General features: G+C 42.7%; 2 protein-coding genes across 3 annotated transcripts; one reads left to right on the top strand and one right to left on the bottom strand.

The window, feature by feature from the left end:
- Positions 1–9380: 9380 nt before the first annotated feature.
- On the bottom strand, positions 9381–18383 carry pmpca (peptidase, mitochondrial processing subunit alpha). Of its 2 annotated transcripts, XM_023792284.2 has the most exons (13): positions 18262–18383; positions 17609–17811; positions 17395–17474; positions 17166–17248; positions 16991–17085; positions 16804–16904; positions 15695–15958; positions 15500–15592; positions 15285–15403; positions 14919–15009; positions 13661–13723; positions 13430–13574; positions 9381–11674 (listed from the first exon to the last, which is right to left on the bottom strand). In XM_023792284.2, exons 1-13 carry the CDS (start codon positions 18306–18308, stop codon positions 11505–11507), a joined length of 1554 nt encoding a protein of 517 aa, XP_023648052.1. In that variant the 5' UTR covers positions 18309–18383; the 3' UTR covers positions 9381–11504. The 2 variants fall into 2 exon arrangements, with proteins under 2 accessions (XP_023648052.1, XP_072561179.1); XM_072705078.1 differs by lacking the exon at positions 18262–18383 and having other exon boundaries at positions 16991–17083; positions 17609–17747.
- A 1145-nt stretch (positions 18384–19528) lies between these two features.
- On the top strand, positions 19529–21713 carry rpl28 (ribosomal protein L28). Its single transcript, XM_023792258.2, has 5 exons — positions 19529–19579; positions 20247–20337; positions 20545–20668; positions 21112–21230; positions 21582–21713. Exons 2-5 carry the CDS (start codon positions 20257–20259, stop codon positions 21669–21671), a joined length of 414 nt encoding a protein of 137 aa, XP_023648026.1. The 5' UTR covers positions 19529–19579; positions 20247–20256; the 3' UTR covers positions 21672–21713.
- Positions 21714–25209: the final 3496 nt, after the last annotated feature.

Below are 25209 nucleotides of genomic sequence, written 5' to 3'. Positions count from 1 at the left end.
TGCCGTCCTCTCTCTCTCTGGACAGGTATGTGAGGTGTGTGTGTGTGTGTGTGGGGGGGGGGGAGGGGGGGGAGTCACGTAAACCTTTAAGCTTTGAAAATAAACTGTGTCTCAGGCTTCATCTGAAAACCATGGAACACACAGCCCCCAAAATCCTTGTCCGTTATATATAATGATGTGTGGATGCATATGTGTAGGTCTAACTCCATATATTAATATTGAATCCCTCCATTGTGCAAAGACAACGATGTGATTATAGGACACAATCAAATTCAATCACCTGAATTGAACTAAAATCCCAGGGCAATTATATGAACAAGAAACACCATATCCCCTGAGGATACATATGCAATGAAGACACAATGAAAATCTTTTGAAAATGGATCTTGTACAACATGCAATAACCAACAGCATAAACATTTTTTTTTCTTTCTTCAGTAATTATATTAATATATAGGATTGATGCATGGATACAGTGAAAGAACTTTATTAAGGGCATTACAGGAAATTGTAGCTCTTTGGCCATGCTGGTGTGTAATCTTACTCCCGATCACAACTAAGACCAACAGACTGGATTCAGATTAGGGAGCCCACCTACTACATAAGCTACAACAGGGTTTGTAAACTACCATTTCAATTAAAAGGACTCGGATTTCACTTTAGCACTGAGTTCTTGTTGTGTGCCAATTGGTCAGTCCTGTATAATCATGCATGTGTCATTAATGTTAGTCGTAACCTATTAGTTGATGTTTTTTAAATATAAAAAGAATAAAGAACCAGCTTTCTGACGACTGTGCAGAAGTTATTTTGCCGTTAGCCAGTGATTCAAAGAATTGCATATCAGACACAAGCTAACGTGGGGAATTAGCTCAAGTTGTAGAGCGCTTGCTTAGCATGTAAGAGGTAGTGGGATCGATACCCACATTCTCCAGTCTTTTAGCTGCTGGGCCTCGGCAAATCACCAGAAAACCCATAATTCACCTACCATCAAGGTGTTCTCCACCACAGCCACAGTAAAGAACTTCTCTTGGTATCAGCACCCGTCAGATTTACACGATGATACTACCCTCAAGGAAAACCCCCAAGAAAAGGTACCACTATGTATTCAAAATAATGCAGTAGCCATTTCCAGAAACACTACCATAACATAATAAATGCTATCAGGCACTTGGAATGGTGTAGGTGTGATGACACATTCACTTTCATTTATGTATCTGTCAATGCTCGTAACATATTAGTTGATGTTTTTTAAATATAAAAATAACAAAGAACCAGATCTCTGACGACTGTGAAGAAGTTATTTTGAAGAGCCATTAATCAGTGGCTCAAGGAATTGCATATCAGACACAGGCTAATGTGGGGAATTAGCTCAAATGGAAGAGCGCTTGCTTTGCATGTGAGAGGTAGCGGGATCAATGCCTGCATTCTCCAATCATTTAATCATGTTAAAGAACTTTCCTTGGTATCAGCAACCCTCAGCTTTGCAAACTGATACTACATCACAAACAGCTGGATGAATCTTTCAATCAAGTAAACAAACCAGTCAAAGTACAAGATGAACCAATCAATTTAGTCAAGCACAGTTAAAGTAGTTTGTAAAACCTGAAGTAGCTCGTAGTGCCCCCCCCCCCCCGACATAGATCAGGTGGTCACCCAATTCCAGAGGTCAAGTTTAAATAAATCAACATACAAGGGGGGGCACCAATTCAGGTAACACTTTACTTACGGTTCTCATCAATAATGCATTATAGATAACTTCATAATGCATTACAAAGCATCTTTAATTTTTGTACCGACCACTATAATGCATTATCCATGCTTTGTAAGGCATTATGAGGGTGTATGTAATGCATTATGTATGACAGCTTCATTGGAGCTTGTGAAGTATTATAATCAACACTACAATGCCTTATGACTGTCAATAGAACATGCTATAATGCTTTATTAATTCTTATACTGACCATAATAATGCATTACAGATGCTTTGTAATTCATCATGAAGGTGTTTATAATATATTATAGATGAGAGCTTCAAGTGAAGCACTATCCCACTTCACAACGATCTGCAGTCATCTCTGTGTTATTAAGGGAGCTAAATATTTATTTTATGTGGTATTACCAGTACTTCATGGTACACTGACTTCTGATGGTTTCACGGGGAAACAGGTTTCTAAAAATTGCTAAGGTTCAGTACATTTGGGTGAAGTCCAGGGACAATCTATTACAATCCTGTTTAATATAAACAATCATGAGTCATTAAGTCACATTATTGTGTTCTTTAAAAATAATAATGTTTCCATGCTTGTTAGTAGAGTGTATTACTGGTCTTGTTTTTGGGTCTGATTCTCAGACCCTTTTCTAACCCAACCTTCTCATTAATGTTGCGTTCCATTTGAACTTGAAAGTCGCAATTTCCATAGTCCTAGTCGGAAATTTCAACTGGATCACCCCTAGAGTTCCGTCTTGGAAAGTCGGAGGAACCTCTGGAACCCCGACCTCAGAATTCAAGATGGCTGCACCCTTCATCAACAGAAGCGAAAGCTGTAGTTATAGATTATGTCTTATTTGTGGCATATTGTCGGATTTAAGGTAGTCTGGGCTGAAGGTAAGTGAACAAAGATATAGGCCGTTTAAACTGGGGATAAATTAAATCTTACAAGTTATCCGGCTAAGCAAGAAATCCTGCTTTTTGAAAAAGGTTCCTGGTATTGCTAAATGGCTTTCTAACTTGTACCTGAATGTGGTTAATTCAGGTGTGACGTCATTCCCAGCTCCAACATCCGACCACCAAGGTAAATGGAATGCAGCATAAGACACACATCAGTAGGCGGGACCTGAATTTGAATTCCAGCATTTATCCTACCTCGAAAAATTCAGTTCGCAAATTGAAATTGAATTTGCGAACTGAATTTTTCGAGGTAGGATAAATGCTATCTCGAGGTAGGTGTGTCACACTAAATTGAAATTGAATTCGCGAACTGAATTTTTCGAGGTAGGATAAATGCTATTTCGAGTTAGGTGTGTCACACTAGATTGAAATTGAATTCGCGAACTGAATTTTTCGAGGTAGGATAAATGCTATTTCGAGTTACTGGAATTCAGATACAAACTATTAAATTCAGATTCAGTTTTGTAATGCGGATAACTGCAGATTCAAATATACAAAATTCATATTCAGTTTCTAGTGGCACAAATATCAACCCATAGGCACTTCACTCCAAGATGACCCTTGCACATGCGCTGTGTATCCCTGAACACTGACAACAGCTCCTAAACAAACTGAACTTTTTTTTACACCGTTTTAAGTTCTTCACTCGGGTTTCGTGTCTGTGTCGAACCCCATGTCTTGCGCTCTCATTAGCTGGGGCTCGATCGTCGCCGCACCTTTCATACCTACAGAATATGGTATCTGCGGGTTTTACCGGCAATTTCCAAAAAATGAAAAATAGGGACTAAAACCGTGTAGTGTGAATTTAGCGTTATACTGGAAGCCGGTATATTTGCGCAGGCATGCACCAAGCGGGAAAAACAAATCATTCAATGAGAAAGATGCATGGAGACTGAGAGCTGGTACGTGCACTTGCAGATTTATGCGTATGTAAATGACCGGTTTAAAAGGGTAACAACCAATGCTTTGAGATGGCTACTGTGATCTGGGTTGTCTGCGAAAAGAAAGCCAAAAATTTCGTCTCGTCTTTATTCGTCAGAGCATAACTAACAGAGATTTCACCGTAATTTTCGTTGTCAACCATCATTTAATTTACATTGTCGTTACAATTTAGTTATGAAATGACGAATGCATATCGTCAAAATTTTCGTTGACGAATTTACAGAGGTGGCGATTTCAGGTCCAGAAAGTAAAAATCCAGACCATTATTTACTTTCAAACAACCAGTTGAGCATAAAGAGTCACAGAGTACTCAACTGGTTGGTTGAAACAAAATCTTGGTTAGGATTTGTACTTTCTGGACTTGAAATTTCCACCTCTGCGAAATTAACACTGATGAGGACCGGGAGCGGCTGGACCAGGCCGAGGGGACGCCCACGTAACACCTGGCTGCGGCAGATGCTTGGATGCCCATTTCTGGAGTGTGGGACTGGACCCGGGGGGGTTACCAGCCGCATGCCCCCCAACCTGACCTGACCTGCCCTGAGAGTGGCAGCCAAGCAGCTGCTTGCAATGCAAATGCGATAGTTATTAAATGCAAATACTGTGGGCGTGACTCGAAATGTTATGCAGCTTTCACACACCTCAGCCTGTTCGCTGTCAGTAAACACCTACGCCAGCTGTAGTATTGACTCCTGAGGTCTGCACACGTTCAGCTTCTCACAGCATTTCACTGCAGGTCAGGAATTCCCTTCACTGGGTAAACTGCTGCTTTGTGTATAGAAAAAACACAACACACCCACAACTTCTCTACTTTTTTTTTGCAGCTAGCTTAAAGGTTAAAAAGAAATCAAAACAGTGTTTTGACTAGCAACAAATTAAGCCACTGTTCACACAACTGAGCGAACGATTAAGAAAGCAGCTGTCTCAACAAACTGTGTCCAGGTGTATTGAGATAGAGTCCTGACACATGACCATCAACGACCACTCAACCCCCCCCCCCCCCCTTTGAGATCCACATTGGATTCAGAACGATGGTCTTCAAAGGAACACAACAATACAAGTTGTTTACAGGCCAGTAACGGAAGAAATGCTGGCAAGCCTCCCATAACTGACATTAAAAAACAGCGAGCCAACTTCTAACTGTATTATAAAGAGGTGGGATCTCATAAAATTTTAAGTTCCAGTTGACTAAGAAGAATCCATTTTTCTTCCCAAACTTTATGTTTGCTACTATCATTTGGTTGAAGTTTCAATGGCTCCATGTTTTACTCATGAGTACAAAAAGGTCCTTCTGCGTGCTGGAATTCTATAATCCTGTTGCACCCTCTTGTGGTAGTGCAATGTAACTACCAAGACCAGAAGACCAAACTCTACTACTGTACATACACTGAACATTTCAGTGCAAACAGAAAGATAGATATCTTTAAAGCAATGCGTTTTAAATGTTTAGCACAAGTATAAAAATATATAGCATTTTCTAACTAAGTTTGGAAGGGTTTCTTGGTGACATGCTATATTTCTGGTGTGTACGGTGATGTTTGGAATGATGTTTAATGACCACAACTTCATTCACCATTCAGAGTCTCTGAATATACATCCCAACTGTAAACAGATTTTTGAAAAAAATGCTAGACAGGCAAGAGCAAATTTCAGCCTCAGCGGCAAAGGGCCAAAAGTTACAGCATGAGATAGACTAAAGATGCAAACTCAAGTTCTCGTGCAAGCTGCTTGGATCAGTGCTGTAGTGGGAAAAAGTAACTGGGGACCATCTACAGGTCCCCTGCTGGAACAGCCAGTGGCGGATCCTCCGTGGTGAAGATTGGGCACATTAGGGAGCTTTTCCACTGCACCAACGGAGAACCAGTACTGGTGCAGAATGACATCATCACAAGGTGAGGAGGGGTGTTTTGTACTGGCTGTAGTATATTATAGGACTGGGTGATATGTGATATTAATATTGACATTGCAGGCTATGCATGTGCAGGTCTCATATTGCAAGGACCGCAATAGCCAGGTTGAGATCAGGCTATTTCATACCTTCATACTGTACGGACATTAAAGTGCCTTTACAAATGAAAGGAGAACACAGCCTCATAAAGAGGCCTTCCGGGGGGAAAGCGGTCTCAAAAAGATGCCGTCTCAGCAAGAAAGCAGCCTCAAAAAGAGGCCTTCCGGGGGGAAAGCGGTCTCAAAAAGATGCCGTCTCAGCAAGAAGGCAGCCTCAAAAAGAGGCCTTCCGGGGGGGAAAGCGGTCTCAAAAAGATGCCGTCTCAGCAAGAAGGCAGCCTCAAAAAGAGGCCTTCCGGGGGGGAAAGCGGTCTCAAAAAGATGCCGTCTCAGCAAGAAGGCAGCCTCAAAAAGAGGCCTTCCGGGGGGGAAAGCGGTCTCAAAAAGATGCCGTCTCAGCAAGAAGGCAGCCTCAAAAAGAGGCCTTCCGGGGGGGAAAGCGGTCTCAAAAAGATGCCGTCTCAGCAAGAAGGCAGCCTCAAAAAGAGGCCTTCCGGGGGGGAAAGCGGTCTCAAAAAGATGCCGTCTCAGCAAGAAGCCAGCCTCAAAAAGAGGCCTTCCGGGGGGAAAGCGGTCTCAAAAAGATGCCGTCTCAGCAAGAAGGCAGCCTCAAAAAGAGGCCTTCCGGGGGGAAAGCGGTCTCAAAAAGATGCCGTCTCAGCAAGAAGGCAGCCTCAAAAAGAGGCCTTCCGGGGGGAAAGCGGTCTCAAAAAGATGCCGTCTCAGCAAGAAGGCAGCCTCAAAAAGAGGCCTTCCGGGGGGAAAGCGGTCTCAAAAAGATGCCGTCTCAGCAAGAAGGCAGCCTCAAAAAGAGGCCTTCCGGGGGGAAAGCGGTCTCAAAAAGATGCCGTCTCAGCAAGAAGGCAGCCTCAAAAAGAGGCCTTCCGGGGGGAAAGCGGTCTCAAAAAGATGCCGTCTCAGCAAGAAGGCAGCCTCAAAAAGAGGCCTTCCGGGGGGGAAAGCGGTCTCAAAAAGATGCCGTCTCAGCAAGAAGGCAGCCTCAAAAAGAGGCCTTCCGGGAGGAAAGCGGTCTCAAAAAGATGCCGTCTCAGCAAGAAGGCAGCCTCAAAAAGAGGCCTTCCGGGGGGAAAGCGGTCTCAAAAAGATGCCGTCTCAGCAAGAAGGCAGCCTCAAAAAGAGGCCTTCCGGGAGGAAAGCGGTCTCAAAAAGATGCCGTCTCAGCAAGAAGGCAGCCTCAAAAAGAGGCCTTCCGGGGGGAAAGCGGTCTCAAAAAGATGCCGTCTCAGCAAGAAGGCAGCCTCAAAAAGAGGCCTTCCGGGGGGAAAGCGGTCTCAAAAAGATGCCGTCTCAGCAAGAAGGCAGCCTCAAAAAGAGGCCTTCCGGGGGGAAAGCGGTCTCAAAAAGATGCCGTCTCAGCAAGAAGGCAGCCTCAAAAAGAGGCCTTCCGGGGGGAAAGCGGTCTCAAAAAGATGCCGTCTCAGCAAGAAGGCAGCCTCAAAAAGAGGCCTTCCGGGGGGAAAGCGGTCTCAAAAAGATGCTGTCTCAGCATGAAGGCAGCCTCAAAAAGAAGCCTTCCCATGGAAAAACATGAACAACTGATATGAACAGCGTTAACAGTTTCCATGTCCCTAACCCAACTCTATTTGACTCATCAATATATTGTTACACCCACCTTAAATTATGTATCTTTCATGTTTCTGTCTCACTCATACCAACTGCAATTTACTGCGCAGTTTATTACTATTTTATATCACAATTTTACTGGACAAAAAAAATCTCCCCTTGGGGATCAGTGAAATTTTATCTTACCTTATCGCAGAGGCTTTGAGGACGGACAGGATAATCGGGGTCATGTTCTTGCTCTGGATGTTGCTGCTCAACTCAAATTTCTGATGAAATCCTTGGTTTTGTGGGATATACTTCTTTTCCTCTGTACTGTGTAAAATAACGATGGATCTTCAACCAGATGTTAATGAAGCACTAATAATTAGCAAGGTCAACAAATTTCATGTTTCTAGCAAAGAGAAATATCCCGCACACGTACATTTAGATTTAAGCTTAAGAAGGAGAGATAACGTGTGCTTCATTTCAAAGATGAAGGACTATATCTGTCTCAGATGAACAAGGCCTGGTGAATTTTAATTTGAAGAGTAGCCCAGCAGACCAGTATTAAAGCGACTTTTGTCGATGCACATCGATCAAAGCTGAAGCACAGGGCATTGAAGAAGCAAAGAGACCTCGCGTGAAGAACGGGATGGGGAAGGGAAGGGAGCGTAGAAGGATTACCGAGCAATCGATGGAGATGCTTGCTCAGCACGATGCCAGCCAGGAGAGAAAGTGAGACTCAGTGGCAGCTTTTCTTGAGGAGAAGCAACGGCAGAGACAGAAAAGTAAGAAATGAAAAGTGACGGGACAGATCAAGTGAATGTAGGGGCTAGTTGATGCTTAAAATAAGCCATAATACAGACAGACAAACACAGACCAAGTGCGATCCCTTGATTATCCTTAAAAGAACATCACTGGAATTTTTTGATTATGATTTATAAACAAGTTTGTTCAAAAAATTTGAAAATATAAATGAACCGAGTGTATATGGTGTAACTTCTGAAGGACAGAGTCCTCATTTCCATAGTGTGCTGCTGTCACCATCCCCTCTGTTGGGCTACAGAAATTTCTTGGATGGCAGTGCTCAGGACCCAAGCGTCCTGCTTGGATCTTATGAGCTGCACCAGCAACTTCCTAGCAGGTCAATGCGGGTCGATGTCGACACCTGGAACATTCTGGGGTGGAAGGTTTCAAGGCCTGCTCTGTTGTATCCCAGAAAAGTCTAAATATGGACATCTGGAAAGTTTGTGCTGGGAATTTCTGTCATTGGCCATGAAGGTTGTGCTGACGTTGTTCACTCGGAATTTTATGCAAATCAATGCCTATCGCACAAATCTGATTGGATGTGCAAGTGAATTTTTAATTAAGCATCTGTGGTTTGACTTCTTGGATTGATTGAGTGTTCACTAGTTTTGCGTTAAGCATTTGCAGACCCAAGACCTGTTTATGTAGGACTTCTAGGACTGGGGCTGGGAAATCTGATCGTGGATCAGCATAGGAGCTAGTTTTAAAATGCTTACATTTGCAACTCTGCCTCACAGCCCGTTTAGAACTTGGCTGGTGACCGATGGGTTGAGAATCACTACTCTACCATATCAGCAAGGCTGGGCTAATGCACAGGCTAACCAGGCCTGAAGCCAGTTGTAGGGGGGCTCAAATTTTGTTTTCTATTTGTTGCAGCAGCATGTTATACTGTAGGTAGGGCCCCAATAATGACTTTAGCCCAGGGACTCTCACCCCCCTAAATTCAACCCTGCGTATAAGATATATTAGATCATTGGAACAGTGTACGTGTGATGCAATACTTTTCTTCTATAGCTTCACTGAGCTCAGAGTCACGGCGCTGAGCGATACCATGACATAGTAACTCATGAATAGCCTTAAACCGAACAAAAATAGCATTTGGACTTTCAAGTGCAGCAGATTCTCTCATTGTCAAAGGTAAAATCTGAATTGCCATGTACTCTGGCAAAACAAGTGACCATTTCATGAACGAGATACACCTCTTGATATGCCGCTTTATTTTAGCACATTAGCGTAGGTCATGGATCAGTCATGCGATTCCAAGTAATGTTTCCAAGATACCACAAAATTAAACCAGAACTCACTGAATTCATATTTGTCCCCCTTGTTTTTCCCAGCTTTCATCACGAGAGCTGCCCAGTTTGTCAGAGAGGATAGAGAAGAAGATTCAAGATTCAAGATTCAAAGAACTTTATTAATCCCAAAGGGAAATTGCTTTGTCTTGGTTATACAGTTGCTCTGATTAATTTACTGGGAGGAAAGGAAAAAAAAAGAAAATAGTTTAGGAAAAAGTATTAGAATGGAAAAATATAGATATAATTTTTTTTTAAGAAAAATACCAATAAATAGAAGTAAAATATAATAAAATAAAATTAAATTAAGAAGGAACCAGGTATTCATGAGAAGGGCAACATGGTCATATTTTGTTATCCATTCTTAAGTAAACTGGCACAAATGCAGCCTCTTACAGATCTATTGTTCACAAGTAAGAAGGACCCGAACCGTTTCTCTGCAGATCCAAAGACGTCTATTTACAGAGCAAAAGGTGGTCTGTTAATAAACAGGGTAGAGTGAGGAGCTGTAGAAGCCCTTGACTTTTCACTATCAGGAATAAGGTTCATATTGCACTGTGTTCATTTTATCATAGACTGCTTGCTAATCCCAGGGCTTAAGTAAATCCTACTATATATTGTTTTAGTTTCCAATTTGCGATTGATCCATTGACACAGGGGTGACCATTCTCCCATTCACCTTCCTGTCCTACAACAGAAATCTCAAGTATTGGGTACATGCAACAACATTTTTTGGGGGTATGTTGTTAAAAAATGTATTGCTCACAAAACAGCAATTAGCTGATATACAGGCAAGGCTATTATATAAAAATTCAGGTAACCGTCATGTATCGTAAATGGGCCCTGCGATGTTTTAACCTTGTTAAGTTCATCTGAGGTTAACTTGTCACTTCTGTATTGGTACCGACTCATCTCTCAACCAGCACCTAATGAGTAAAGTATTTATGTGATAATAGCAGCTCCAAATGACACCAACAAACACAGGGGGTTCAAATAATCATCTATGTCTTTGCACCAAAGTTTGGATTTCATGGTGCAAAACTAGATTTAATAGGTTTTTGTGAACTTGACATCCACACCGTACACAGAGCACTTAGAAATATAAATTTAATCCACTAGAAGTCATAATCTTAGTGACAGCATGTAAAGATACATGCCACTGAATATGAGGTACCCTCATTCGTTAGGAACTGCAGAAACCAAGATCAAACTCCACCCTGAGACATTTCAGAAGGCAGCAAATAAAAAAAAACAAAAACATAAAATATATATTTTTAATCCCGACAACTTCCTAAAGACAATATCACAGGTAAAGAAATAGTTCTGAGCAAAAGTAACGAGAGACACCGTATGTGTGTGCGGACATAGTCGAGCTTTAAGTCCATTTTACACATGAGTGTGAAGGACAAAGATGGATATATAATAAGTCAGGTTTTGATATCAATGTAGCATGTCCGCATTCACAACCCATGATTCTGGTATCACACCAACTGGCCCTAACATGCCAACATACAAAATATTCTTCAAGCCTCGAGAAATAAATAAAAGGCAAAGGGGCAGTAGCAATTACCGGTCCGATATCAGGACGCAGCTGTTGATTGGGTGATCGTAATGTGCGTCTTTTAGGCAAGTCTTCCTCCTCCAATGAGGCGAGAGAAGGGCGGGGCAGTTGACACAAAGAAACCATGCAGCAGCCAGTTACAAACCACCAAAGAGGGGCTGGTAGGAGTTCTGATCTACAGTTGACCAATCCAAAGGACAAGAAAAATCCAAGAATGTGCCCCGATTATTCTTGAGGGGGCAAGGGGACAATTTTTGGATTTCTCTTTTCCCTTCATATTTCCATCTCTTGTTTCAGTTTAATGCATAATATTGCATTGGCGCAAAAGCTTTATATAGCACATGTTTAATGAGTTATTTTCAACTCTTAGACACAAAAAGTCTGCACAGCAAAGACCCACCCCAAACCTTGTCACAGTCACTATTCAAGCAACATGCAAACCCAAAGGGTCTGTGAATGACAACATTATGTGTTATGGGTCATTCCTCCAGTCTGTGGAGTCTTCACAAGGTGTCCCCTGCAACGCAGCTTGTGTTTAAATCCCCCTGAGCATCTCGGAGCACAGTACGACCCAGTCCTGGTGGTCACCCTGCACTCGATCTTTTCTCCAGGGGACCAAGAGTGCTGTGTGCGCTACCCCCCACCCCCCAATCAGTCCCAGCGATTATCGGAAGAGGCGGTAAGTGCGCGGCAGGCGCCCATCCTTGCTGGAGAGCGCGGCCTGGATGTGTTCATAGGAGGGCAGCTCTGACAGGTCCCCGAGCGCGGCCACCGCCGGCTTGCTGCGCAACATCCGGGAGGTCACTCTCTTGACGTCCGCAGCCGTGACGCTGCCTGCACATGGGGGAGAAAGGAGAGCGGTGTCAGGGAGAGAGAGAGGGAGGGGGAGAGAGGGAGACGGGAAGCAGGAGTAGAAATGTACAATATCAATATAGTCGTGGCCAAAAGTTTTGAGAATGACAGATATTGGTTTTCACAGGTTGCTGCTTCAGTGTTTGTAGAACTTTTGTCAGATGTTTCTACGGTATACTGAAGTATAATTACAAGTATTTCATAAGTGCCAAAGGCTTTTATTGACAATTACATTAAGTTTATGCAGAGTCAATATTTGCAGTGTTGGCCCTTCTTTTTCCAAGACCTCTGCAATTTGCCGTGGCACGCTGTCGATCAACTTCTGGGTCAAGTCCTGACTGCTGGCAGCCCATTCTTGCATAATCAATGCTTGGAGTTTGTGAGAATTTGTGCGTTTCTGTTTGTCCGCCTCTTGAGGATTGACCACAAGTTCTCAATGGGATTAAGGTCTGGGGAGTTTCCTGGTCATGGACCCAAAATGTCGATGTTTTGTTCCCTGAGCCACTTGGTTATCACTTCTGCCTTACGGCACGGTGTTCCATCCAAACAATCGTAAAGGGGATTCATCAGAGAAAGTGACTTTACCCCAGTCCTCAGCAGTCCAATCCCTGTAACTTTAACAGAATATCAGTCTGTGCCTGATGTTTTTCTTGCAGAGAAGTGGCTTCTTTGCTGTCCTTCTTGACACCAAGCCATCCTCCAAAGGTCTTCACCTCACTGTGCATGCAGATGCACTCACACCTGCCTGCTGCCATTCCTGAGCAAGCTCTGCCCTGGTGGTGCCCCAATCCCACAGCTGAATCAACTTTAGAAGATTGCTGGACTTTCTTGGGGGCCTTAAGTCTTCTTCACAACAACTGAACCTTTCTCCTTGAAGTTCTTGATTATCCGATAAATGGATGATTTAGGTGCAATCTTACTAGCAGTGATATCCTTGCCTGTGAAGCCCTTTTTGTGAAAAGCAATGATGTATGTGTTTCCTTGCAGGTAACAGAGGAAGGACAATGATTTCAAGTACCACCTTCCTTTTAAAGCATCCAGTCTGCTATTCTAACACAATCAGCATGACAGAGTGACCTCCAGCCTTGTCCTCATCAACACTCTCACCAATGTTAACGAGCGAATCACTGAAATGATGTCAGTAGGTCCTTTTGTGGCAGGGCTGAAATGCAGTGGAAATGGGTTTTTGGGACTAAGTTCATTTTCATGGTTAACAGAGGGATTTTGCAAATAATTGCAATTCATCTGATCACTCTTCATAACTTTCTGGAGTATATGCAAACCGCCGTCATAAAAACTGAGACAGCAGACTTCGTGGAAATCAATACTTGTGTCATTCTCAAAACGTTTGGCCACGACTAATTTAATGACATGTGTGTAATAACCATTAAGTAAACATACTGTACCACTGCTTACCAGCAGGTGGCCCCATTCCCCTAACAGAAGAGAGATTTGCTGCTAAATATTGGCTGTAAACATTCTGGGCATCTGGAAATACGCTGCTTGCTGAAGGAATGCGAATCATCTGACTCAAAGATCACAGATATTTCTGCTTCAAAAAGAGAGGCCATTGCTTGTTACAGCTACGTAGAGTCTGATAATCAGCTAAATAAAATGTTAATAAATATTGTAAAGGTGTTGGCTTGTCTCGCCAATTTTTTCCCTTCAGGGTGTCAGTTCCCTGTAGAAACCCACAGATGTTTTTCCCGCACTCCCGGTCATATGACATTCACTCACTGATCAGTTGGCAGAGCTCATGCGGCAGCTTCCGCTGACCCGTGGCGAGCACCTGCCGGCCCACGTCCTCGAAAATGACAGGCCGCGACTCCAGGTTCATCATCAGCATGGACTTCAGCTGCGTTTTTGCCCGCTCCAGCTCCATCTGGGCACAGAAAGCCCACGGGTCAGCCCCCGCCCACTGGCCCGCCCCACATGTGACCCATGCCTGAACTGGACCAGCAGCCTTACCTCGCCTGCCACACTGGACATCTGAATGAACTCCCGGGTTATGATCTCCACCATTTCTCGTACCTTTGGAGCGAAAAACATAATAACGAAGAGCTATGATAAACAATAAAGTAAGGCATAACAATCAAATGCATTAAGCACTTCAGTATAAAGATGTTGCCAAGTTAACTAAATACAGTGGTACCTCATAACTCAAACTTAATCTGTTCAGAACTCCGGATCGAATCCTAAAAAGTTCGAGTTTTGATCGAATTTTCTCCATAAGAAATAATGGAAAACCAATTAATTGGTTCCCGGCCCCAAAAAATTACACCGAAATATGTTTTTTTTAGCATTTAAACACAAAATGAACTGGGTAAAATAAGAGCATATACTGTACTAAACAAATCTAAGCACATTTATCAAAACAGTAATTTTTAAAGTAAGAAAATAAATGTATCCCAACAATGTGTCCTGACCCGATCGTCTGCTCCTTCCGTGTGCCATGCCCCCTCGTTAACCCCGTGTGGAATCCCCGTGTGATCAGCTGTTTCTGGTTGTTGTCATTAGTCCATTGTATTTAGTCTGCGTTTGTTTGTTTCCCCAGTCCGGTCATTGTATTGTCCGTCTGCGTTTTGCCTGCCTTACCTGTAATTAAACCCCGATACCCTGACGTCTGCGCCTTTGTCTCCGTTCTGTCCCAGCTCAGCACAACAATAGGATAATTAAATGTACTATTATTAATATTAAAATAAAATCTATTTTAAAATGTATTTTATTATATAATAATAATTACTATTACTGTCTATCATTTTCTAAATGTATTTTTACTGTTGAATATATGTATTCAGCTAGTGTAAACATGCACGATGCTATCACAGCCAATGCGAGGCTGAGACTTAAGCTTTACCCTTCGTTTCCGCTGAGAGACGTGCCGCGTGACTCATTTCCCCGTGCGTACAAATTATCTTAGGTCTGCGTTCACGGTTTGACTTCTGAGATTCAGATCGAGTTCTAGGTAAATTTTTTTTTCGAACTGGTTGGTTTGACTTTTAAGAAATTCGAGTTATGAGTTCGAGAACTGAGGTACCACTGTAACATATACATTATAAGCACAGATTACATCATAATAATTACAATTTACATAGAAAGCAATTCCAAAAACCCATTACGGAAGTCGGCCGTCTACTTTAGCTTATTTGCCACTTAGTTTAGAGTCATGATTCAGGTATATCATATCTTTAGACATCTCCTGCCCCACCCATATCCCGCAGCACACCTGTCTGGGATCTGCACTGGCATGGATACAAAGCAGGCCGCTGTCCTCGTAGCTGTGATGGTAGGATGTGGCGTTGTACATCCAGTGATGCCTGTAAAGCATGATTCGATTACAAAACTCATGTCCGTCCATTCATCCATCCACTCTCAAATGACCACCCTATGACCAATACTCCAGCCCACCCACTGTTAAAGGACAAGTAACATCACCTTCAAGGGTTTTTGGGGTAGTTTATTTATACAGCACAATTCTGACACATGGCAAGTCAAAATGCTTTAAAACGATAAATTAAAATAAAACAGCTGGTGATGGCCCCAGTCTTCTGCAGGGGAGGAATTCTGCATGGCTAAGAGGAGGACAGCCTACCTGTTGAGGACGTTGAGATAGAGGCGAGTGAACATGCCCTTTCCAGGACCGCCGGCAGAGAAGGAGCCTCCACCGCCCATCATCATGTTGAGGACCGCGAAGGGGATGAAGTCATCCTCCTGCCGCATGGGTCAGAAAGGGGGGGGGGGGGGGCTCAATTCAGGAAGCAGGATGAGCGGTTGGGGCACAGGGGGGATCCAGAAGTGCGCACTCACCAGGAAGGAGCAGCTCTCCAGGCCGATCATGATGTGCGTGAGCTCTGGGATGGGCGTTGGGCCCAGGCTCACGTCTGACATATCCTTCTCGGTCTGAAAAGGGCAACCAAAGACCGGCGAGTAAGGGGCAGCCGTTGGTCTGTACAAGAACATTATAGTACAATGTGGTACAGAGTGCAGCTTCGGCTGGCCCACCTTCACGATGCCACCTGTGTATTGAGCCACAGAGCGGTCCACTTTCTCTGGTGTGCCCGCTCCCCACACCGGCGTCATGCCCAGCAGGTACTTCCTGGCGCAGGCGACCAGCTGCTCGTGCTCGATGCCCACGCCGGCCAGGACCATGCGCTCCGGGCAGTAGTAGCTGCGCAGGTAGGTGGTCAGCAGGTCCCGGTCGATCTTCTCCAGGTTCTCGGCAGGACAGAAGCGTGGGAGGCCCACAGTGTTCCCACGAAATGCCGCCTGGGCCGACCACAAGAGGGCAGTAGTACTGACAAAACTGGGTTTTTATATCTGGGTGTGCATGTCCTGTGATGGGGCACCATCCCCTCTGCAGCACCTTCCCGTCTTGGACCCTATGTTGCTTTGGTCTGGTTCCAGGCCAATCCATGAATGATGTAACCATTTCCCCCCCAATACAATATTTATGCATAATACAATTTGGGTTAAAATCCAATTTAAGAGCTTTTTTTCCCATTGCAATGGTTTCTCATGCCATCCAAAATATTGAACGGTACTACTCTTGACAAGGGTCAAATCCATCCATCCATTTTCAATACCCACTTGCCCTACAGAGGGTGGCAAGGGTATGAAGCCTATCCCAGAAGCTACGGGCACAAGGCAGAAAACAACCCAGGATGGAGCACCAACCTATCGCACACATACACAAAAGCATCATTCACAGCGTCAGATAATTTGGCAACTCCACTTCAGCATATTTTTAGACTCTGGGGGTATACCAGAAAAACCCACTATGACAAGGGGAGAACAGACAAACACCACACATGTAGAGCCGGGGCAGAGACTCGAACCCTGGACCTCAGATGTGTGTAGGAACAGTGATAACCACAATGTCACCCACAATGGTCAAATATGCATTAAAAACAATACAATACTGCCAATCACCACCGGTGAAATACAAACTAAGAAATGCTGTAAGACGATCAATCTACTGCTACTGTTCCAATTCACTTAACCTCTTGATTAAGTAGGCTAAGTTATTTATGATTGGCCAAAACCGACGAGACCAAGTTCATCAAGGATGAGATTGGAAGGAGCGAAGACCCTGACTGCCAGCAATGACTCACCGCATGGATCATCTCCGTCAGCAAGGGTTCAGGGTCTGGCCTCATGTTGAGATCTTCCAGCTCGAATCGCACGGCCGTCCGGGTCATCTCGATCTCCTCATCTGCAGCACCAACGCAGGACATCAGCACACACACAGGACAGTACAGCAGAGAACAGGGGCCAGAGGCTCCAGCGGCATGGACTCACCCAGGAGACGGGGCTGCAGGACAGCGTCTGACAGCAGGCTGACCACCGTGTCCAGGCCCTTGACTTCAGCAGAAACCGCATACATGGTGGTGTCTCTGTAAGCAAAACCGAAATGCCCTCAAAGCTGTCCAACCCAGAGTGACTGAAACCAATTTGACTGAAGTGCAGGAAATACCTGGATGCCTGACAGTCACAGATTCCTCCATGTTTTTCCAGAGTGAGGAGAATTTCATCTTTGCTGCCATACTGGGCTGTAGACTATGCAAAGGGCACAGCATCACTGGACTGCTTGACAATAAAAGGACCAGTAATATTCTTCTAGCACCATATAGCACAGTCACAAATTACCACTGACAATACCATTGTAAATAACTTGCTTTTGATAGTGGAATAGGGATACTTACAGAAAAAGCAAGTTTCTCCAGGAAGTGTGCAATTCCACTGGGATACTTTGCTTCATGTCTAGATCCTGAATTTATCAAAACTGAAAGCATACAAGCAGGAAAAAATAAGGACCGAATATAGGAATACATACAATGGATTATTTTAAAACTCAATTATTCAGCTACATCGAAGTAGCTTATCATAACTGGGAACATTCCGACATGCTCCACTTACTTCCAACTGTGCAGAATTGACCGAACTTGTTCTGCGACGCGACTTTAAGGCCGTTTTCCAGTGTAGTGATTTTAGTCTCATATTTTTCGTGCCCGTCTACCGACGCGAACACCGGCTTGGGAATCCCGGGCAGCGGTGCCGACAGGGACACATTGGGGTAGCCGGTGCTACTACTGTACCGCCTGTAGGCTGCGATTCCAAACCTTCACGGGAACAAACGAATTCAAAACCAACCCATACCGAATATAATTAAAAAGAACGTAACAAATATATAGTCTTCTAAAATCAACATCTCTAATCTACGGCCAAATTGCACGCATCCACGTGACTATAGGTGCTCGTTTCACTACATAATTTCAGAGGTGTTATAGACTATATGATAGTATGTATTGCGCTTAATATTACACGGGGTACAATTTTGATACATGGTGCATGCAACGAATTTACAAATTGGATATCTAGTAATAATTCTTGAAATTTCGGGTATTTTTGGTGCCAAAAACAAAATCATAGTATCGAAAATAGTTACGCGATGTGTTCACAAGTACGCTATCCCATTTCCACGGTATGTGATAATAGGACAGATAGACTTCACTATACACAAATTAATTCTGAGGATTTACACACATTACATTTGCAAATAATAAAATTACCTTCTAACTTGGCCCCAGGTTCTGAACCTTGCCATGTGTGTCGCCATCTTAAATTAAGAACTGGTCACCTCTGCCCCCTATCGGCCATCCGGAAGCTGTTTCTTAAACACTTCCTCTGTTTCCTGTTACCTAGTAACAGTATTCTTGACTCAAACTGGTAAAGGTTGTACTGTATATAGTTACTGAAAATGTTTCTTACATTCTCACGAATCAGTAAAAGTGGTAACACACACACTCTCAGTGGCGAATGTTCCATTTGCAAGGACATCTTGACTGCGGCCATGTACAAGTTCTCTTAAAAAGGTGCCGTTTGTTACACTGCCTGAATTCCAAAGATCATCTGGGTTTCTGGTGATTATGATTCCTGCAGTCTGTGTTAAATAATATATGACCAATCATGCTATATAAAGCGTAAATAACATAGCTGACCAAATATGGTGCTCGCAGAAAGTCTTCGGACACTTGCTTAGTTCTGTAACAATGTCGCAAACATTGGTTTCATGAAAGTCCAGTGACAAACCGTGTTTAAAATATCTGCAAATATTTTCTTTTTAAGCATTTTTATTTTGACAAAACACGTTTGGCGTTTTATGTTAATGCAAAGGTGTTCCTAATTAAAAACCACCCAATGAGACTGCTTGTCAATTACATTTTTAAACTCAGAACAGGACTTTTAGAACTATAATTTGAGTTTCAATTTATTGCTACTTGAATTAATGTTTTACTTAAAACTACTGATTGTAATTGTAATTCTTTTCTTTTGCTATAAAGATAGATTATCAAATTTCAGTTTTAATTATATGGGGAAAAAATGCAGAGGAAAAAAAAGATGTGGGTAGAATTACTTTGAATGTGTCTGATAAACAATCAACTAACCGATTATATCAATTATATTAACTAGCTATCTAGTCCCGTCAGAAATAAAGTCTTCCCCCAGTTTAGTTAAAAAAAAACAAGGAACAATTGTTTTAGATTATGTCTGGTGGCTAAAAAAACTTCAGAAATAAGCAGTACGCATTTTGATGACGTTGTGGTCACAAAAAAATGACGATTCACATAGCTGCAGAACGTACTTTCTTTTAATGATGTTCATCCGACGTAACTTTTTCATTTATTGAGGAAAAAAATAAAGGTTTAAAAAATCCAATAATTTTCTGTATATTTATTTAATTGACTATTACATTAGGAACTATATGTGTATAGTTTCACAAAAATGAGGACATAAGAGCAGCTAACAAACCTGGCACCGCGGAGGGATCTCAACAGAAGGTGATGAGGAGCAGGCGCGTTCCTTCTTTCTCTCTTCCACCGCTGAAAGGTGAAGTACGGCGTGTTTTGTACCGTACTGATTTGTTAAAAATACTCATTTTGTAAACGTTGAATAAAGTTTGATCCACCGTGTAAATGTCCTATTTTATCTATTTTGTTATCGCTAATCATCTTGTTAGTTTAAATATTTTGTTAAGGTGGTGAAATGAAGTTAGTAGAGTCATGACATGTGTTTCTGGCCTGTTTGCTAGGCCTCTTCCATATAGCATGTCTGATAACTTCCGAACCACCGTATCGTTTGTTATACAATGTCTCGTTTTTGTTGTTTCTTGCGCTAGTGTTGGTGGTTGTTTTGTAAAGGAGCGATGTATTTAATTTGATATTCAAATAATTAGCGATAGCTTGTTTTATTGAGAATTTTCCAAGTATCTTATCGTAGCCGGGCATCGTTATTCAGTATTTGCTTCCGCTTGATTTTATCGAGCTGTTTTCTTGAAGAGAATCCATATTTCAAAATTTTCGAGAGCACAAAGTGTTGACAATCATTTAAGTCAGCTTACAGTTGCAGTGTAATGGCTGAACCTCAAAAACATATTTATTATAGTGCTTTAATAGACCGATATAGGTTTTAATATTGTATTAGAGACGCAGTTTTATTTTAAGGTAGTTATGTGCTTTGAAATAATTAGTGGTTCTTTCGCATTTGCACATTTCAGGGGTGCAAAAATGTCTTCTCAGCTGCAGTGGATGGTGATCAGGAACTGCTCCAGCTTCCTCATCAAGAGGAATGGGCAGACCTACAGCACGGTAAGTCACCGGCATGCTGTCGCTGAAATTCACCTGCTGGAGATCGAGTCCTGTTGGGGTGTCTCCCAGCTTATGCATGGTTGCTTGTTCAGAGCTTTAATCTTAAATGTCATCCTGAGGTTTTTTTTTTTTTTTTATAAAAAACATTTAATGAATGCAGAGTTTTACTTGTATTCATGAATTGTGTATATTTTTTGTCTTTAATAGGAACCCAACAACCTGAAGGCAAGAAACTCCTTCCGTTTCAATGGACTCGTGCACAGGAAGACTGTAGGAGTGGAGCCAGCTGCAGATGGGAAGGGAGTTGTTGTTGTTCTCAAGAAACGTGCAGGTACTGAGGTTTTGTCCTGCTGCAGATCTCCTGTGGCATGATAACGCAGCAGCAGCCTCTTTTTTTTACCTTAGTGCCATTTGGGTATATGGGGTTTGCACTTTTGCTTAGTCTCAGATTAAAGGGAAGATAATAGACATATCTGCATCTGCAAAGTTTCATTTTCCCTGTGTTTTCATGCTATCGGTTACCCAGTTTGGGCTTAGGAACTTGGGGGCTTTTAGTTCATGTGTCTGTGCAAAACTTGCGTGCATGTTAAGACATGGATGTATTGTCATTGATTGAGCCACAGGAATTGATAGCATTTACTGGTGTGTTTTTAAAATAATTATAGAAAATATAAATATTCCTGTAACCGTAATCACATTGCGGGGGGGGACCAAAAACAAAGCAATCGGCATCAAGCAGCTTTTCCTACAGACTCTCTGCACCTTGTTTCTCAGGCCAGCGCAAACCGGTCTCTTCCTATGAGAGAATCACCATTAACAAGAACTCCCGTGCCACCCTCAGCAGCCTGCGCCACATCATCCGCAAGAATCGTTACAGGAGGGACCTGCGCATGGTACGTGGGGTGGGGTCACATGAGGGCGTGCTGGTCCTTGGCAGCAGAACCATTTCATGCAGGACAATAATTTTAGGCCATGTTTTCTTGAGGTGGATATTGTTTCCTTCTCTGCTATAGTCACTTATATTCAGTAGTGTCCTTCTCACACTTATGTCAGAGAGACCTGTTATACATTTATACTTTATTTTTAAATATCTTGCCTTAGCCCAACCGTAGCCAGCTAGGGTCTGTTTCTTTTCCTTCAAAGTGTCTTTCTTACTCCTGTATTAAGATTTTCCTGGGCTCTGATGGGGTTGAGTTGCATTATGGTGGAAGAACCAGGTATTGATTGTGTTCTGGGGCCCGCAGGCTGCCCTGCGCCGTGCGAGTGCTATCCTGAAGAGCCAGAAGCCCGTGGTCGTCAAGAAGAAGCGTTCCAGGGCCACCAAGACTGTCTGAGTTTGACAGGAATAGTGACAATAAAGTTTGGATTGACACGCACACTGTGGTCCTATTTTTATTTTTTAAACTTGATTGTTTATTGTCTAGGTTTATAAGGCTAGCGTAAATTTTCTTTTTTCCAGTCATTGTGCAGTTTTCTGTACTGTAGATTTTAAAGACCTGAATGGGCAAACATAACTGCTTTAATGAGTATACGTTGAATTTGAATCTTAAGAACCGTTCTTGTTTCTTTGATTGCATCAAAGCATTGAATAATTCCCTACAGGATATCCTGATATCTGTAGCTAACCACCGATGTTTGCTAGCTAACTTGAAGATTTTTCAGTTAGCGTCGAAAAAATTCTAGTAGTGGTTAAGAGTGAAAACGTTATACCAGGCTTCTGCGAAGTGTAAATGTATTCTTGCTGAAACCTTTTTACAAATGCTAGAAATTGACAGCCTCAGTCATGCTCGATTCTGAAATCTGTGTAGAAAACAATATTTACTGAGGAAAACTTAGGGCCGGCCAGCGTCCCTGGAGCAGTTAATGGCTTTGCTTAAGGGCCCGACAGTGATGTAATTAATGATTCAAACCCGTGACATTCTGAATGTCCCTTAACCCACTGAGTCACTCCACCCCACTGATGAAATTCCCCCATGATATTTACTGTCGCTGCTGTCATTACTGTGCCTGCTAATGTGCTCTTAGTGGAGCCAGTCAGGAATTCCAGATAGTTAAACTAGGCTCAATCTATGAGGCAAAAAGGGAATTGATTGCTGAAAGTAACCTACAAAAATCCCAACTGCTCTGGGCTATAACAGAAAAAGCATTGATGTGTCAATGCTTATGGATAATGGTCAGTTCTGGATCTCAGTGATCACTGGGACGGGTTTCTGTGGGATATGCGATTTTTATATGGAAACACCTTCTGATCTGGAATTAGATATTTTATGCAGACCATGGGCTTGAAGGAGAAGGTCATGCTGATGGTTCAGCTGCTGCTGTTGCTCTGTGTGGTGTCCACCTCTCCCAAACCTGGAGTCACAGCTGAGCTTGAGGACACCATCCACGCGCTGAGGGAGGAGAACTCGTATCTGCAGGAGCGGCTGGAAAGCCTGAGCGTAGCGCTGCGGCAGCTGCGGCAGCTGCTGTGGGACCACTCCAAAGGTGAGTTCCGCCCGGAGCGTGCCGCTCGGTCTCCATTGAACGGTGGTGTTTTTATGAAATCCCCCTTCCCGATTTGCAATTTTCAGCAGCAGCTCTCTGTTTCTGACAGAATCCGCGGTTGATCTTGACAGCAATGAGCCACACTTTTGGGATGACTGGTCTGAATTTGGTGAGTTCAAGGAATTAAAAGAAAACACCCCAAACCCTCTAGGCAAGTGTTTCTCAGCCCAGTCTTTGGGGACCTGCAGATAGTCCACATATTTGCTCCCTCCCAGTTCCCAACTCACCTTTACCAATGTTCTTGTTAGTTTGGTTCAGATATGTTGGGAGCTGGAACCAAAGACATAGGTTTTGTTATGGATGGTAGAGACGTGTCCCTACTGATATTGTTGGGGTGCCATGTGTGGGGAGTGGGGAGTTCTGGGCTGATTTGGTCCATACCATCGTTGAAAGAAAACCTATGCCCTTGGCTGGGAGGGAGCGAAAATGTGGATTGTCTGGGAGTCTCCAAGGACTTTGTTGAGAAACACTGCTCTAAAAATTGGTCTGATATAAAAAAAAAGGACTTATGGATGCTGCTCAGCTTACGATGCGGTTATGTTCGGAAGTTGAAAATACTGTAAACCAAATCTGAATATGATATGTCATTAAACACTGGGTGAGATGTTTATGCTCGCAATTGCTACAGAGACTGTAAGCGTGGCTGCGTAAAAGCTGCCATCAACCGGCACCAGTAGAAAGTATCGTACGGCATATCGCTGGACTGGGATCAGATCAAAATCCAGTAGTCTCATGACTACTGAGTGTAATGATCGCTATCGCACCATCGTAAAGTGAGGAACATCTGTATTTGCTGCCCTTGTGCGTGAGGTTTTTACCTATTAATGGATCGTGGCTGGGGTTGGTCACCACCGCAGGCAAGAGAACGGACGCCTACCAGCTGCTGGAGCAGGCCTTCTGCGGGAAGGAGCTTCGTGGAGCGGCCAGGTGCTCTCCATTTACCCACGGCGTCCTCCTCTTCTCGCTCTGCTTGGCCCACCTGCTGTGACGCGACTGACCCTCTTTAAGGCCATGCCACACAGGCAGAGATCATTCATGAACACCCATCTACAGCATCTCTGACTCTTACATTCCAAATAATTCCGAACTCAACTTTTATTCTGGTGAAAATGTAGTAATAGTAACAACAACAGTAACTATCACTCACTGAGGACAGCGATGGTACCTTTTTAACTTTGCCTGTTTACACGTCTGAAATACTTTGAGCATCTGCAGTGACTGTAGCTTACCAATAGAAGTATTCCTTTAAGAAAATTCCATACTAATGCTACACTAAGCGTATGGTGTGGCTTGTAAGAATCAAGCTAACTGTTGCCCTGCACATTATAATTAAAAAGAAAAAAAAGGCTTATTTTGATTCTCTATTTTGACCTTTTACATTTGTACATTTGTAAATGTTTTTCTAAAGAAATGTCATAAACATGTTGCAGGGGGAATAATACTCAAGGGGGATGAGTTGGCAGGTTGAAAAAGTAGTTTTTCTAATGAAGTACTCCACTTGTGTCTTTAAACAAAATGCACTTCAATGTTCCAAATAAATGTAGTATTTTTGTTAAGGCTTTTAAATACAGTGATTGTGTAGTTCTGTTAGTGACGTTAGCCAAAATATATGGGCAAAATCCTACTAGTTTGTAACAAATTGAATAAATGGTTTTAAATGCTTCTAGATCGTGGCCTACATGACAAATAAGACTCAAAAAATGTCATTTTAATCTTTAAAATAATGCAAAATGATTTTAAAAATAATTGCATGCTCAGTTTAATAGAAAATAAAATATAATTTGCCGTTTCTTTAAGAGGATTGTTGAAACAATTACTACACCTAACCCTACATATATACAAATCTTTAATTTGTCAAGAGAACTGCAGCATATTGTGGAATCAGTGTAATAGTAATACTACACCAACGAATCAAAGAGTGTGAAACATTTAAAATGTGGGAAAGGGTCAGGCTCTGCAATCTGAGCTATAAAACGATTCAAACTATGTTTTTTCCTTTTTAGTGATCTGAGTTGCTGAAAATGTTTCTTCTTAACTGTACCTGTACTTGCAGTATCCACCCAATGGAGGAGAATGACATAAGATATTAGACTGATATTAACCCTAAAGATTCCCTTTTACGTTGTGGAAGCGGAGGACATCAAATGAAGACAGGTGCTTATAATTATTCATCACCTGTGATACTGTTAACATGGCTGGTCTGGATTTTAATCACAATTGATCTTTCAGACTCAAAATATGTTCCTGGCCCATCTGCTCGTATATATTTAGAAAGACAAACCATTTTCTAATTCCTACACAATTATAGAAGTAAATGGAGAAATTGAT

The sequence above is a fragment of the Paramormyrops kingsleyae genome, chromosome 2 (genome assembly GCF_048594095.1).
Source record: "Paramormyrops kingsleyae isolate MSU_618 chromosome 2, PKINGS_0.4, whole genome shotgun sequence".
NCBI lineage: Eukaryota > Metazoa > Chordata > Actinopteri > Osteoglossiformes > Mormyridae > Paramormyrops > Paramormyrops kingsleyae.
The sequence above is the reverse complement of the archived record's forward strand: the minus strand, read 5'-3'. Positions and strand labels throughout refer to the sequence as shown.